The sequence below is a fragment of the Pelobates fuscus genome, chromosome 12 (assembly GCF_036172605.1).
Source record: "Pelobates fuscus isolate aPelFus1 chromosome 12, aPelFus1.pri, whole genome shotgun sequence".
In the NCBI taxonomy this organism is placed as follows: Eukaryota; Metazoa; Chordata; class Amphibia; order Anura; family Pelobatidae; genus Pelobates; species Pelobates fuscus.
This window is the reverse complement of record NC_086328.1, coordinates 114,009,609-114,024,776: the sequence shown is the minus strand read 5'-3', so window position 1 is coordinate 114,024,776 and position 15,168 is coordinate 114,009,609. Positions and strand designations below refer to the sequence as shown.

General features: G+C 40.0%; 1 protein-coding gene across 2 annotated transcripts in view; it reads right to left on the bottom strand.

Annotated features, from left to right (window-relative positions):
• Positions 1–4,006: 4,006 nt before the first annotated feature.
• The window catches only part of SYT13 (synaptotagmin 13), a 40,902-nt gene continuing 29,740 nt past the window's right edge, over positions 4,007–15,168 (bottom strand). For both annotated transcript variants that reach the window (XM_063437822.1, XM_063437823.1), the window contains 2 exons: positions 6,920–7,046; positions 4,007–6,335 (listed from right to left, as the gene is read on the bottom strand). In XM_063437822.1, coding sequence (XP_063293892.1) covers positions 6,010–6,335; positions 6,920–7,046 — 453 coding nt within the window. In that variant the 3' untranslated portion in view covers positions 4,007–6,009. The remainder of the gene's footprint in view (positions 6,336–6,919; positions 7,047–15,168) is intronic.

Here is a 15,168-nt window from a genome sequence, read left to right as displayed (position 1 = left end):
GAGTGGCAATGGTCAGTCCCTCTCCTCAGTGGCAGGGTGCAGCATCAGGAGCGAAGATAGCTGATCTCTCTCCCCAGCGGCAGGTCATATTATTGGGAGCAGAGAGGTCCAGTCTCCCTCCCCAATGGCAGAGCACAACTCCGAGAGTGGAGACTGTCGGTCTTCCTCCCCAGCGGCAGTTGGTGTTACCGGGAGTGGAGAGTATCAGGCTCCTCCCCAGCTGCAACTCGGATTACCAATAGTGGAGAGTTTTGGCCTCACTCTATAGCAGCTGCTTGTGATACAGGGAGAGGAGAGTTTCAGTTGCAGCTGGTTACCAGTAGTGGAGGTTGTCAGACCCCCTCCCCAGTGAGACAATGGACATACATAATGGAGATTTTTTTCAAGAGATACAGAACAGGTACAGAACAATTGGAGGTCTGGTACCTTGTTGGTTTTCCCTTGGGGGGTTGATTGGTTGATTTGTGATGGTAGTCACCATCACCAGGAGATTCAGACATACATAAAACACTTTATGTAGGACCCTGGACTACTCCTATGTCTAACTCACACTGTGCCTATAATAGGTGCTGGTGTGTATTACGTATTTGTTTATTGTTAAATGTTTTGTGTGCTCTCTCCCGTCCTGCTGATGCTTGCTTCCAACTAGGTGGATTTGTCCACAGAGCCTGTGTAGCACCATTCAGGTAGCAATAGTTATATGCACTACCTGAATAGCAAGGCTTGTTAATTTGCATATTCAGGTAGATTTGCATATTGTGAATTCTGCAGGCAGAGGAGATTGTTTTGTGCTAATTATTGTCTTGCCCACCTCTTTATAAATGTCATTATGTTTTTATAAGTTTCTGTATGTTTTCTAATATGATTTGATTATTTGTATTTTTATTCAGTTGTCACTATAAGTTACATGTAATGAACATTTGGGCTAGTCTGAGGATATTAGCTCCTTTTGGAACTGTGTGTAAGGCTATTCTAGATATAAGATAAGGCTAGGGACTAATGAAAGTATTTAGAAAAGTATGTACTATGACCCTGCATTGAGCAGTGAAACATGTTCTGCCCTTGGTGGGCTGGTTGACATGATTGGTAAGCAGCCTGGTGTATAATCCACCACGATGGCCTCTTCTGGACAGAGGCAGTGACACAATAGCGTTACTGGCCCGGCCCCTCTACTCCCCTTCCACCGGCTTTCTGATTCTGGGACTTACTGATGTCAGGAGGTATGTTACACTTCTAGAAAGGGCTACTCGCCATGTGGAACCTGGAAGGTCCAAGGTACATTGACCAAAGATGAGTTTCTACTTACCTTGGCTGCATTGTGTCTCGCAAATGGCTAGTGGGCGAGTAAATATTTTGAGACTTGATTTAGTCATCTAGTAGCAGGAATAATAATGATTTTAGCACACAGCTATGTTACCCCAAGAGGAGAATTATCCCAAACAACTGAAGGAAGACTAACCAAAAAAAGATAACTTACTACCTGCTTACCTGCTTAAACCATGTCATTTTTTTCTTAAAGGGAAATACATTGACAATCACATATACCTTTTATTAAAAATTTTTCATCTATCATTTTTCTTTAAAAAGTGTATTATAGATTTAGCAAATGGCATCCCAATCCAGTCCAACTAGGGACAGCCAGAACACACGTTGCATTGCAGAAGGAAAAACAGGAACATAAGGCGAAAAATGAGTTTTACCAGCACTTTTTGCATATTCTTTTTTACAATTTGTCGTATTTTTTCATCTCTTGCTCAGTTTGCACGCTAGCCATAATTTTGAATATACAAAATTTTTCTGGCAAAACAACAGAATTATGTATATTTTCACCAATCTTGCCAAGAGAAAAGTGGACTGTAGTGGGAAAAAAGAGGATAAATATATGGTGCAGTATGTCAAATTTCCAAATTAAAAACAGAAGGAAATGCACTTGCAGTGTAGGGAGTTATCTCTCAGCTCTACATGTAGCACCTGGGCAGTACAATCCCCGCCTATGGATATAATGATGAAATCTTAGTCCATCCCAATTAGGTATGTATATGTAACATAAATACAAGAGCAAAAAATAGTGCAATATGTCAGGAAACCAAAAATTTATAAAAAGAATAAAAATGCACACTCACATTTGTTAGAGCCCTCTAATGGCTCCTTGCCTATGGCCTGGAGTGGAATAATCCCCACTCTTCAGATATAGGTGCAAACTTGTTATTTTTATGGGTAGATAAAAATTAAAAAACAAAATATAAAATATAGTACACACCATGTTGTTATAAGAGCATATAAAAATAGGTGATTTACTCACTTTTTTGAGAGCAAAAACAAGGTTTTGCTCAATCCTAAACACTTGGGTGGCATATTCCCCACCAAGGAAAATTATGTTTTATCGTCAGAAAAATCAGGAAGGTCCAAGAGTATAATGTAGATTATACTTTATTATTACTCACATAAATAAAAGCAAATATGGGAACAAGTCTACAAAGCACAACACGTTTCACCTAATGGTTAGGCTTTTTCAAGTGCATTTCCTTCTGTTTTTAATTTGGAAATTTTACATACTGCGCCATATATTTCTCCTATCTGTCACAGGTGGCGGTCCAAAGACCGCCCCTGTATGCCTGATGATGAAGATAGAAGTTACAGCGTGGAAATGGACTACCAGGGCCTGTTGCATGCCCCCTTGGTGTTGAGCACCAGCATTTGTGTGGCCACATACCAGGGCCCTGATGCAGCTTCTACGGATCCCAGGAGCTAGATGATAATATGCAGACCTCCCAGGATCTGGATAGTGAGGCTCTGCAACAGAAATGTATCCAGTACTAGAAACAAAGCAAGACTAGAACAGGCACCAAACAAGATAACAAGACAAGACTAGAAGAACCCAGAACCAGAGCAGGACAGAGAGCAGAACCCAGAACATGTACACAATACATGAGGGAAACATTAACAGGACACTCGCATGACAGGACAGGACTGTACATGAACTGGGAATACAAGACAAAATAAAACAAGACGAGATACAAGGCAAAACAAGAACAGGATGTGACAGCCACTTGGAATTTGACGACCCCTCCAACTCCAAGGCGCTTCTCCCAATTTTTTTATTTCCTCTACTCCATATCAACGACCAGACAAGAGAGACTCTGGTTTGGGGTAACAGTTGCCTTTCACATTTGGACATTGTAAGCACTAGAAACCTCTTTTATCTTTTATTTTAGAAAAGTGGACTATTTGATTTCTCTGGCATCTTCTAAAATTTCTGTGAAAAGTGGCAGAATTTATCATAAAGAAAAGTCACTTTTCAAACCACTTTAATAAATATGATTACAAAATATCGAGCTCACTTCCAAAACAGAGTTAAACACAGCAGTTTGTTTCTTTATTTCGTTACCACAAAAATATGTTTGGACAAGGCAGTATAGGTTGAAGGTGAAATTCTTCATTGTTCACCATTTATAGGTACATCATGTTCAAATACTGACAAAATATACAAACACAACACATTATCTACGACAAACACCTTTCTCTGCATCAATAAAACTTTCCGTTGTCTCAAGACTTTTCAATAAAGTGTCATTTGTTGGAAATTCAAAGTGATATTCCAACTAAAAACCCAAAACAGACACATTGAAATTATATCTGTCTTGGAGAATATTTTATAGTCCAGTTATTGTTGTCTAAATTTTAAATTCACATTCAGTGCTTCATCAATTTACACTTTTGGTGAATAACCCTGTTTGTTATCAGTCTAGACCAGTGGTTTGCAAACCAGTCCTCAAATACCCCCTAAATATCCAGGATTTAGGGATTACTCAGCTGTGTCTAAGGCAGGGCTAGGCAACCTTCGGCTCTCCAGATGTTTTGGACTACACCTCCCATGATGCTTTGCCAGCATTATGTGTGTAAGAGCATTATGGGGGATGTAGTCCACAACATCTGGAGAGCCGAAGGTTGCCTATCCCTGGTCTAAGGTGTTTTTAGAAAAGAAAAAAAAACAACTTTAAACACAATAAGGTAATCCCTAAATCGTGGACTGGTAGGGGGTACTTGAGGACTGGGTTGGGAACCCCTGGTCTAGACCAATTTTAATTCTGAATCCCAGTAAACTGCCCAGTCTTGTTAATGCAGGATTTAATGGCAGCAATGTAAAATCTCTACTGGGAAGACGTGGGAAGCACATACATGAACAAAGAAAGCAGTATCTGCAAAAGTTGCGACCATGCCATCATCATCAAGCTAGTTTATAACAAAATGTTTGTGCTTTGGAGTCCTTTGCGTTTCCCCCATGTAATGATGTGCTAGCCAATAGCCATACTGCAATCTTTGTTTGTCTAGGTGTATTTTTGTAAAAAAAAACAAAAACAAAAAAAACACTAAACTGTGCTTTAGATAGTTATATGCATTTTTAAGGATTCAAGTTAAAAGCGTCAAAGTGACATAGCAGCAACTCTTTAGTGGCTGTGTGCTCATAAAAACACAGCATTATTACAGTGATAGAGCACGATTTCTGATGAAACCTTGGCCCATTCCATACATCATCACATGGACTACAAATTGTTGTGCTCTTACGTTGGCCCTGTTTAACCCATGCAATGATCAAATCTGATTCAAGCATGAGTTGTCTCTAACGGCCAAAAACAGACATGAACATTTTTAAACAGAATTAATGTTTTCTGTGCCTTGTTCACCAAGGTTCTAGAAGATGAATTTAAACAAGCCCTATTTGCATTGCAGACTGTTTATCGATCATACATGCATGAATATTAGTTAAACCCCTGGTTGTTGCTAAGCATGTGATAACAGATTGTTGAACTAAATCAACGTTGGCAATCCTTGCCTATACTACCCCCTTGTTAGGCTCGGAATGTAATAAAACCACGAAGTGTGGTGAACATGCACGATGGTGACATATAGTCTCTGGTAAAATAGTGGAAAAATAAAATAGGGATCTGAGAATGGGCCTGTGGACCTACCAATTTTTTTAATTCTGCAGACAGAGTTTGACAGAGTTTAAAGAAAGCAAGACCTTCCATTTTCATATTTTGGTGACCACCTGTACGGTCAGGTGCGCCCTGATACTGCAAAGGGAAGAAATTAACCAATATTGAAAGAATCAGCTATAAATCTGTCTGTTTCATGTTACCATATTTTGGTTTTGCCAGTTCCCACCAATCTGTTAGAAAAAAATACCATATGGAACTTTAATTATCCAACATAAGGGAAGGAACAAGCATACAGGACCTTTGGACTTATCATTGACTGTTGAGCTTTTTTGACAAAGCGTTTCCATTTCTCAATTGTGTTTTGTTAGAATTTTCTGTCTTGTTGGCATTATATAAGTGATTGTAACTAGACTCAGCACATGTATGTCCAAATCAGCTGCCATTGACCACGCCAGAATGTCTACTGGTGAAAATATTTTGTAGAACTGATATCTGCAACTGTCTATAATCTCCATTTTCATCTGAGTTAATGAAAACAATTCATTGACTCAGTTCAAAGTTAATTTTTCAGTTTCAGATTAAATGTTGCATCAGATGAAAATTGGGTATCTGCTGATAGGAATTATACGGTGGAATTTGCTATTTTGCAAATACGTGTAGACCAGCCACCGTAGTTTTTTAACAAGTCGTGCTGAGTTTAACTTTGGTAGCATATATTGTCACTGTCTAAGAATTAAAATAACAATAATTTTGAGCAACCAGGGACATATATTGTATATTTTCTGTCACAAGATAAAAACTAAAATGTAAACATATATTTTGTTAGTTATTAGTCTACAATACTTCAAGATTCCCCGTTCTCCGATATCGGAACAGAAGCTGCCCTGCCAAAGACTTCAAACGTTTTCTCAGACATATTCTTCCTGATTTCCGATGTGTTTATGGAAGTGAGATGATATGCCAAGAAAAATAAAGCCGACTCGATGGCCATTGTCATTGGCTGAATTACTGCGGCAGCAAAACACCTGAAACATGGGAGCTGCCTATGTGGTCATGTGACCAGAACTCATCATGGTTGCAAATAATGCCACATAGCTATTTGCCTCCTGGGGTTGTTCATCATTTCCTGCCAATGGTTTTTTCCAGTTCCAGTCCTGTCTAAACCCAAGCAGCACTTGCCTAGGATACGGCTTTCTCCATTGACACGGTTAGACCTTTCCAAAGGCTCCTGGCAGACCATCTCCAGATCCACACTGACCTCCTTAAGGAGTTCTGGAGGCACCTCAAACATTAACATCTCATTCCAAACAGGGTTGATTTTGTGTTTAGCCCGTTTACTCTGCTTCTTCTTCAGTCTTTTTGACTGGTGCTTCAGGTTTATCTTCACCAGAAGATCTATAAGTAATGAAAATAATCACATCAGCATTATAATTACTCATTGATTAGCAGTGTGCACACGGATTGTGCAAGAAGTGGATGTAAAGAGGATAACTATGGAAGCAGTGCGACATTTTTTGGTGGACAGTACAGGTGAAGTAATGTACATTTAAAGTACATGTATAAACAGAAATGTCCTTCACACCAATCAGTTAAACACAAAGTTATCAGCAAATTAATATTATTATTAATATAAAAATCAATGATCAGTTTACACATAATAGCCACATAGGATGCAACATATGGTTGTTGTAATTTTTGTACTTCAATTTTATTCCAAGACACAGAGGCTCTTACAAATATTTGTTTTTCATTGTACGCACATTGCATAAGTGCACACTATTTAGTAGATCGTTCCCACTGGATAGTTAAGTCCTGCACACACTTGTGCGACAGATTACATCCAAATGTTATTTATATTCACAGAATATTTTACCACCTCCCACAGTTGGTGCTACAATATATGTGGAACATGCAGAGCTTAGCGTGTGTCAATCCATATGGCCAAATCTGAGGTTGAAGAATGATTGCGCAGGTATTACCTTTACCAAGAAGATCATTATATTTATCAGAATGGATATTTCTTGCTTTGATAAGAACAACAATCAGACGATTAGCCGCAGGGAGATAGCTCGCAGACAGCAGGATTTCTCCAGAGTAATTCGGGCTCTGTGGGTGAAGACAGATATTCATAAATGCACACAGTCACATTAATTTCACAGAAAACAAAATTAAATACTTGTATTATAGGACTGATCAAAATAATGGTCTTAAGCAATGGTTCCCAACCAAGTCCTCAAGTATCCCCTAACAGTCCAGGATTTAGGGTTTACCCGGTTGTATCTAAGGTGTTTTTAGAAAACAGAAAAAAACACTTTAGACACACCTGGGTAATTCCTAAATCCTGGACTGGTGGGTTGTACTTGAGGACTGGGTTGGGAACCCCTGGTCTAAAGCATTCAAAATATGGTTATTATTGTGTGTTTGTGAAATCCTGGCATATCCCTTCACAAGAAACAAATGGATTCCTCCAAACTGTCCTGGATTTGGTAGGGTAGTCCTTTTATGTTAACCAGTTTCTGGTTTCATCTCATCCTCTAAGATGTAGAAGGAACTAATGAAATGACACTTAGCGTACTGGGCCGGGACCAAATGAGCTGTGGTGCTGCAGAATCCAGAGCAGGAAACTCAATAAAATAAATAGTAAAAGAAGGAACCAACATTCACAATGTCCCAAAACGGCAATGTCTTACAATCACCTCTGCACTCCCATCATAGTAAAATGAACCCTTAGAACTAACGCCTCTGGTGTGACCCTCTTCTCAGCATAGTTAGCACACCTTGTGCATTCTTGATGGTTACTCTTAAAATGTGGGAGGTGTGATATTTTGTTTGCAATATTCACAACGAGTGGTGTTTAACAAGAAAACGTACGAGTTTTTCTATTTTCCTGTCATTGATTAATACGTCGGATTGCAATTGGATATTTAAAACATAATCAATGCTAATAAACTTGCCAAATTGTGCAAAAAAATAAATAAATCACATTGATACAATTTATTTGCTCCAGAGAACTATGGGAGCAGTTTGTTCATTTGCATGAAATGCCCAGTCTGTGCCTTTTCAGAAATAAATTCTGATGTCCAAGCATGTGTTTATTAACCCCTTAAAGACACATGACATGTGTGACATGTCATGATTCCCTTTTATTCCAGAAGTTTGGTCCTTAAGGGGTTAAAGGAACACTATAGTCACCTAAATCACTTTAGCTAAATTAATCAGTTTTAGTGTATAGATCATTCCCCTGCAATTTCACTGCTCAATTCCCTGTCATTTAGGAGTTAAATCAATTTGTCTCTGCATTTCTGTTTATGCAGCCCTAGCCACACCTCCCCTGGCTATGATTGACTGAGCCTGCATGAAAAAAACAACTGGTTTCACTTTCAAACAGATGCAATTTACCTTAAATAATTGTATCTCAATCTCTAAATTGAACTTTAATCACATACAGGAGGCTCTTGCAGGGTCTAGCAAGCTATTAACAGGGGATAAACAGGGGATATAGCAGGGGATAAGAAAATCTTAATTAAACAGAACTTGCAATAAAGAAAACCTAAATTCAGCTCTGTTTACAGGAAGTGTTTATGGAAGGCTGTGCAAGTCACATGCAGGGAGGTGTGACTAGGGTTAATAAACAAAGGGAATTAACTCCTAAATGGCAGAGGATTGAGAAGTGAGGCTGCAGGGGCATGTTCTATACACCAAAACTGCTTCATTAAGCTAAAGTTGTTCAGGTGACTATAGTGTCCCTTTAATTGAAATGCATATAAAAAAAATGGAGCCTTGTATAAAACTATAATTACAAAAGAGGGATAGAAAATGTTTGTGCATTTGGTTAAAGGAGATCTTATCTCATGTCCTGATTGCCGCATCAACATTTATACCGAAATATTGAAAGTGTACGACTATTCCATGTATGAAAGAAGTCATAAATATAATATAGACAATAAAAGATATGAAAAGGCACTAAGACAATCCTATCCATATTCCGAAGCATTAAAACTTCAATGGGATATCTGTGAAACTAAGGTGAAAAAAAGGCATTTTATATGATTACCACACACCCTGTAGAGATGGTATTATAAGGTACCTGCTGTAAGAATCCACGCATCTCTGCTCTATATTGTATACACTACAGACCTATTTTTATTATCAACAAATCTGATGGATCTCGTCACCCCCTCCTTTTTTTCTGCCCCCCCCCCTTTTATCTTTATTCTTTTGTTTTTTTAATTGTCCTTAATGTATATTAAAATTATATTGTTATGTTTTATAAAAATGTATCAATAAAAACTATTTGAAAATAATTCATCAATGTAAGAGCAAGATAATCTGATTTATTACTGTATCTGGAATGATTCAGTCTTGTTCTTCAAATCTACTGCATCAGGATATTAAATTAAGGATGAGCTGTAAATGTGAGGAACACAGTGTATGAGAGCAGTTATAAATAGTGCTGAACTCCCCTTCCGTCTCCTGTACAAGTGATTCTGGAATTATCTGCACCGAGCTATCTCTCCAGGGTCTTTAATGACGCAAACAGATATCTAGCTCTTAAAGTAGGACAGGCAGACTCTGTTAGAAAATGCCTACATGATCACAGATGAAAGAATTGTCTCTTTCTGGTGTAGAACTCAGAACGTCTTTATTTTATTATAACCCCATCATGGCTAAATACATACTTTGCATCTCTTGATATAAAGCGTTCCGCTTAACCCAGTGCAATAAAGGGGTTTAATATGTTATACTTTAATAAGCAAAAAGAAAACAAAACAAAAAAATACACGTAATATAAATACTAAAAACACGATTGCATTTAAAACATATAATTATAAGAGAGACACTAGAAAGATCAAAGATGTTAATCTCAAAGCGTTAAATATAACCTAATTAAATCATTGCCGAGTCGATATGCTTGGAGCTCTGCGTGGGAATTTGCTGAAGTTTATATTTATCCTTAATATGTTTTAATATTTTTTTTTTTTTTTTATGAAGATGCATGTTTAATTTTATTAAATGAATAATTTTTTTGTTGCACCACGTGAAGATTTACCACTAAAAGACACATAATTGCAACATTAACATGCAGGGAAGGATACACAAAATCCTGAAAGAGGGGATAATTTTATAAAAAAAGAAAAAAAAGTAATAAAAGAAAAGAAACAAGGTTTTAGGATGAAACATTAAAGACTAAAGAGTAATGTGAGATGATACAGCTAGCATAGCAGATACCCGGAATAGCCTTCTAGTGGCAGCAGTAAAAGCTAGAAATGATATAGAATGTTAAGTAGATACACGGAATAGCCTTCAGTGGCATCAATAAAAGCTGGGAATGATATAGAATGGATAGTAGATACACGGAATAGCCTTCAGTGGCAGCAATAAAATCTGGGAATGATATAGAATGGATAGTAGATACCTGAAATAGCCTTCCAGTGGAAGCAGTAAAGACTACAAGTGATACAGAAAGTGATAATGAAAGACCTGTCTTTGGGAACTGTAAAAATGTAAATCCTAGACTTTTGGTGAGCCTTAAAGGACCACTATAGTGCCAGGAAAACATACTCGTCTCTAGGTCCTCCCCACCCTCAGGGGCCCCCTCCCGCCGGGCTCTAGGGTGAGGAAGGGGTTAAATCTTACCTGTTTCCCCCCGCCGGGCTCCCTCGGCGCGGGCAACTCACCTCCTCCTTTTCGCCATCATTATTAATGCTTTCCTATAGACGCTGGCGTCTTCTCACTGTGAAAATCACAGTGAGAAGCGCGGAAGTGCCTCTAGCGGCTGTCAATGAGACAGCCACTAGAGGCTGGATTAACCCATTTGTAAACATAGAAGTTTCTATGAAACTGCTATGTTTACAGCAGAAAGGGTTAATCCTAGATGGACCTGCCACCCAGACCACTTCATTAAGCTGAAGTGGTCTTGGTGCCTATAGTGGTCCTTTAACCATTGCATTCAGAACCACAAAGGTATTAATTTCAGATATAAATGGAAGTGATGATGGTTTGCCCAAGATCCTCAACTGGTTTACCTGTGATTGTCTTTAAACTAGACATTTCCATTTTCAAATTACATTTTAGTGTTTTTGGATTTGTGGTGGGATCAGAATATAAAAAAAAATGATAATACCAAAAAAATATTAATATTAGATCCAATACACTTGGGATGTAGGCTGCATTATAATATTGTCAGGGTACCTGAGGCCTCTACCTCTAAGGGAGGTAGAGACTTGGTGGTGTATCCGTCCAGGCGAGCTGTTTCCTCCGTTCCTCGCGGTTCATCCAGTCACTTAAACACCGGCCGCGAGGAATCCACGTCCTTTTCTAGCAGGACGCTCAATACGTGACGTCATGACGCTAGCACGAGCAATCTGTCACTCAAGTGTCCGATATCCAATCGGTACTTGTCAGAGGCGTGATTTCCATCCAGAGCCAGGGTATTTAAGCTTACTCCTTACTTCAGCTCATTGCCCTGTCGTGGTTCTAGCTTGTCTAGTCACTCAGTGCTCTGGTATTCTAGTTTGCTTCATTGGTTTTGACTCGGCTCGTTGTACTACCCTGTTTCTCTGTTTTCCCTTGACCCGGCTTGTCTCTCGCTTATCTGTCTTCTCGTTCCCTCGACCTCGGCTTGCCTCTGACTATTCTTTACTCTCGGTACGTTAGTCCGGCCATTCTAAGGCCCGGTATACGTACCTTTCCACTCTTTGTACTCTGCGTGTTGGATCCCTGTCCCGATCCTGACATTACGACAGGGCCAATGGATCCTGCAGGTACAAACAGTCAGCTTGGTTCTTCGGATCCCAGGTTTGACGCCATGGAACATAGGATGGATCAGATGGCTTTGGCACTACAGGCACTTTTGTCCCGTGCTAGTAATCCACCTGAGGAGACACGTACTCCTTCTATCTCTCCTGCAGTCTCAGGTCTAGAGGTAGCCACTGTAGGTGCTTCTTCCCGTATTACCCCACCAGTACGTTATGGCGGGTCACCGGAGAAGTGTCGTGGCTTTCTAAACCAGATTAGCATCCATTTCGAACTACAACCCCGCTCTTATCCTACAGATAGAGCAAAAGTTGGATTTATTATTACTCTGCTCATTGAAAAAGCTTTGAGATGGGCCAATCCTTTATGGGAGAATGATAATCCACTCGTCTATAATTATAATGCCTTTGTAGCTGCGTTTAGAAGAACTTTTGACCCTCCTGGCAGAAAGGTCAATGCAGCTAGATTAATGTTGCGCCTTAAACAGGACAATCGAACACTTGTGGATTATGCACTAGAGTTCAGATCCTTGGCGGCAGAAGTTAAGTGGAACGAACAGGCTTATATAGATGTGTTTCTGAATGGGTTATCAGATGTAATTCTTGACGAGGTCGCTACTAGAGAACTCCCTGAAAATTTGGAGGATTTAATTTCTTTTATATCTCGTATTGATGAACGCTTAAGAGAGAGGCAGAACACTCGAGATAAGACCCGTAGACCCTCCTTTAAACTAGCGCCTACCTTTCAAATCTCTGAGTTCGAGGACTTACGGATTCCTGAACCTATGCAGATAGGCAGTACTCATCTCACTGAAAGGGAGAGACAGTACAGGAGAAGGGAGGGTTTATGTATGTATTGTGGAGTCAGGGGTCATTTACGCCTAAATTGTCCCAATCGTTCGGGAAACGCTCGCACCTAAGTTCCTCTAGAGGACAGGCCTTGGGTGTTTCTACTTTGTCCTCTATTCACAACTACAAGGAGCTCAGGCTTGTGTTACCCGTTTCTTTAAAGTGGGAGAAGGGAGTAGTTAAGGCTATGGCACTAATCGATTCTGGAGCTGCTGAGAGCTTTATAGATCAGGGTTTTGCTGCCAAGCATGCTATTCCATCCCAGTTAAAAGAGACACCTCTGGCTGTTGAGGCCATCGATGGTAGACCGTTACTTGAGCCTGTTATTTTTCATGAGACCATACCGATTAACTTGACTGTTGGCATCCTGCATAAAGAGGATATATCCTTGATGCTCATTTCTTCTCCGTCTATTCCCATAGTTCTGGGGTACTCCTGGCTGAGGAGACACAACCCTATTATTAATTGGGAGTCAGGGGAGATAGTTTCGTGGGGAGAGAATTGTCAAGAAAAATGCTTGCGGAAGGTCTTACCTCTTGGGTTAACTAATACATCGAATACCTCTGACAACCCTACAGAGACACAAATTCCGCCTCAGTATCTAGATTTAAAGGCAGTATTTGACAAAAAGAAAGCCGATACCTTACCCCCACACAGGTCCTTTGATTGCAAAATTAACCTACTCCCTGGTACCATGCCTCCCAGAGGTCATGTATACCCATTATCTATAAAGGAGAACTCAGTCCTAGAGGAATATATTCACGAGAATTTAGACAAGGGATTCATCAGGAGGTCCTCCTCTCCTGCCGGGGCTGGATTTTTTTTTGTTAAAAAGAAAGATGGTTCTTTGAGACCTTGTATTGATTATCGAGGCCTGAATAAGATAACCATTAAAAATGCCTACCCGATTCCCTTGATCACCGAACTCTTCGATCGTTTGAAGGGCTCTACAATTTTCACCAAGTTAGACCTCAGAGGGGCATATAACTTGGTGAGAATCCAGCAGGGACATGAGTGGATGACGGCATTCAATACTCGATATGGCCACTATGAATATACCGTCATGCCTTTTGGGTTATGCAATGCACCAGCAGTATTCCAAGATCTGATTAATGAGGTTCTTAGGGAATTTCAGCAAGAGTGCGTCATTGTATACCTAGATGATATACTCATTCATTCTAGTGACATTGAGATTCATCACAAACAAGTCAGGAGAGTTTTGCACAAGCTTCTCCAGCATGGCTTGTACTGCAAATTGGAGAAATGTAGCTTTGATCAAACCCAGGTAACCTTTCTCGGCTATGTGATCTCTGGGGAGGGATTTAAGATGGATCCGGATAAGCTCCAATCCATTCTAGAGTGGCCTTTACCCACAGGTCTTAAAGCCATACAGAGATTTATTGGTTTTTCCAATTATTATAGGCGCTTTATTAAGGGCTATTCTTCCATTATTGCACCCATCACTAACATGACCAAACAGGGGGCTGACACTAAGAATTGGACTACTGAAGCTCTCCTTGCGTTCAAGACTCTCAAGGAGCTTTTCGCTTCCGCTCCAATTTTAGTTCACCCTGACACTTCTCTGCCATTTTTGCTCGAGGTAGACGCATCAGAGACTGGTTTAGGTGCTGTTCTATCTCAAAGGTTGGGTGTTGATAAACCATTACATCCATGTGGATTTTTCTCTAAAAAATTGACCGGTACTGAAAGCAGGTATGACATTGGTGACAGAGAATTACTAGCGGTTATCAAGGCTTTGAAAGAATGGAGACATTTATTGGAAGGTACATTACATCCTGTTACCATCCTGACAGACCACAAAAACTTGTCCTATATCGGAGAGGCCAAGCGTCTGTCCTCCAGGCAGGCTCGTTGGTCGTTGTTTCTTACCCATTTCAATTACGTTCTGACTTACAGACCTGGGTCAAAGAATTCTAAAGCCGATGCGCTATCTCGCCAATATGAACCCTCTGCTTCAGTTGAACCACTTTTGTCTTCCATTGTACCCAAATGCAATATTATTGCTAATACCAGTCTCAAGATTCATTCCCCGCTACTTGACCAGATCTTGAAATCGCAACATCTAGCTCCCGGAAACACTCCTGAGGGAAGAAACTTTGTTCCTCCTGAACTTCAACTGGAGCTCTTACAATGTTTTCATGAGAGTAAAATAGCTGGTCATCCTGGTATTCGCAAGACGTACTCTCTGATATCCAAGGATTTCTGGTGGCCTTCACTTCGTAAGGATATTGAGGAGTTCGTTGCAGCTTGTGAGACTTGTGCCAAGACTAAACTATCTCATGCATCCCCATGTGGCCTGTTACACCCCTTGGACATTCCTGAGAAACCTTGGTCCTGTTTGTCCATTGACTTTATCGTTGATTTGCCTGCTTCCAAAAGACAGACTGTTATCCTCACGGTGGTGGATAGATTTACCAAGATGGCCCATTTCGTGCCACTACCCAAACTTCCGACTTCTCCTGAATTGGCGGAGATTTTTGCGAGAGAAGTTTTTCGTCTACATGGGATCCCTTCAGAAATTGTTTCTGATAGAGGCTCTCAATTTGTCTCACGTTTCTGGAGATCCTTTTGTTCTCAAATGGGCATCAAATTGAACTTTTCCT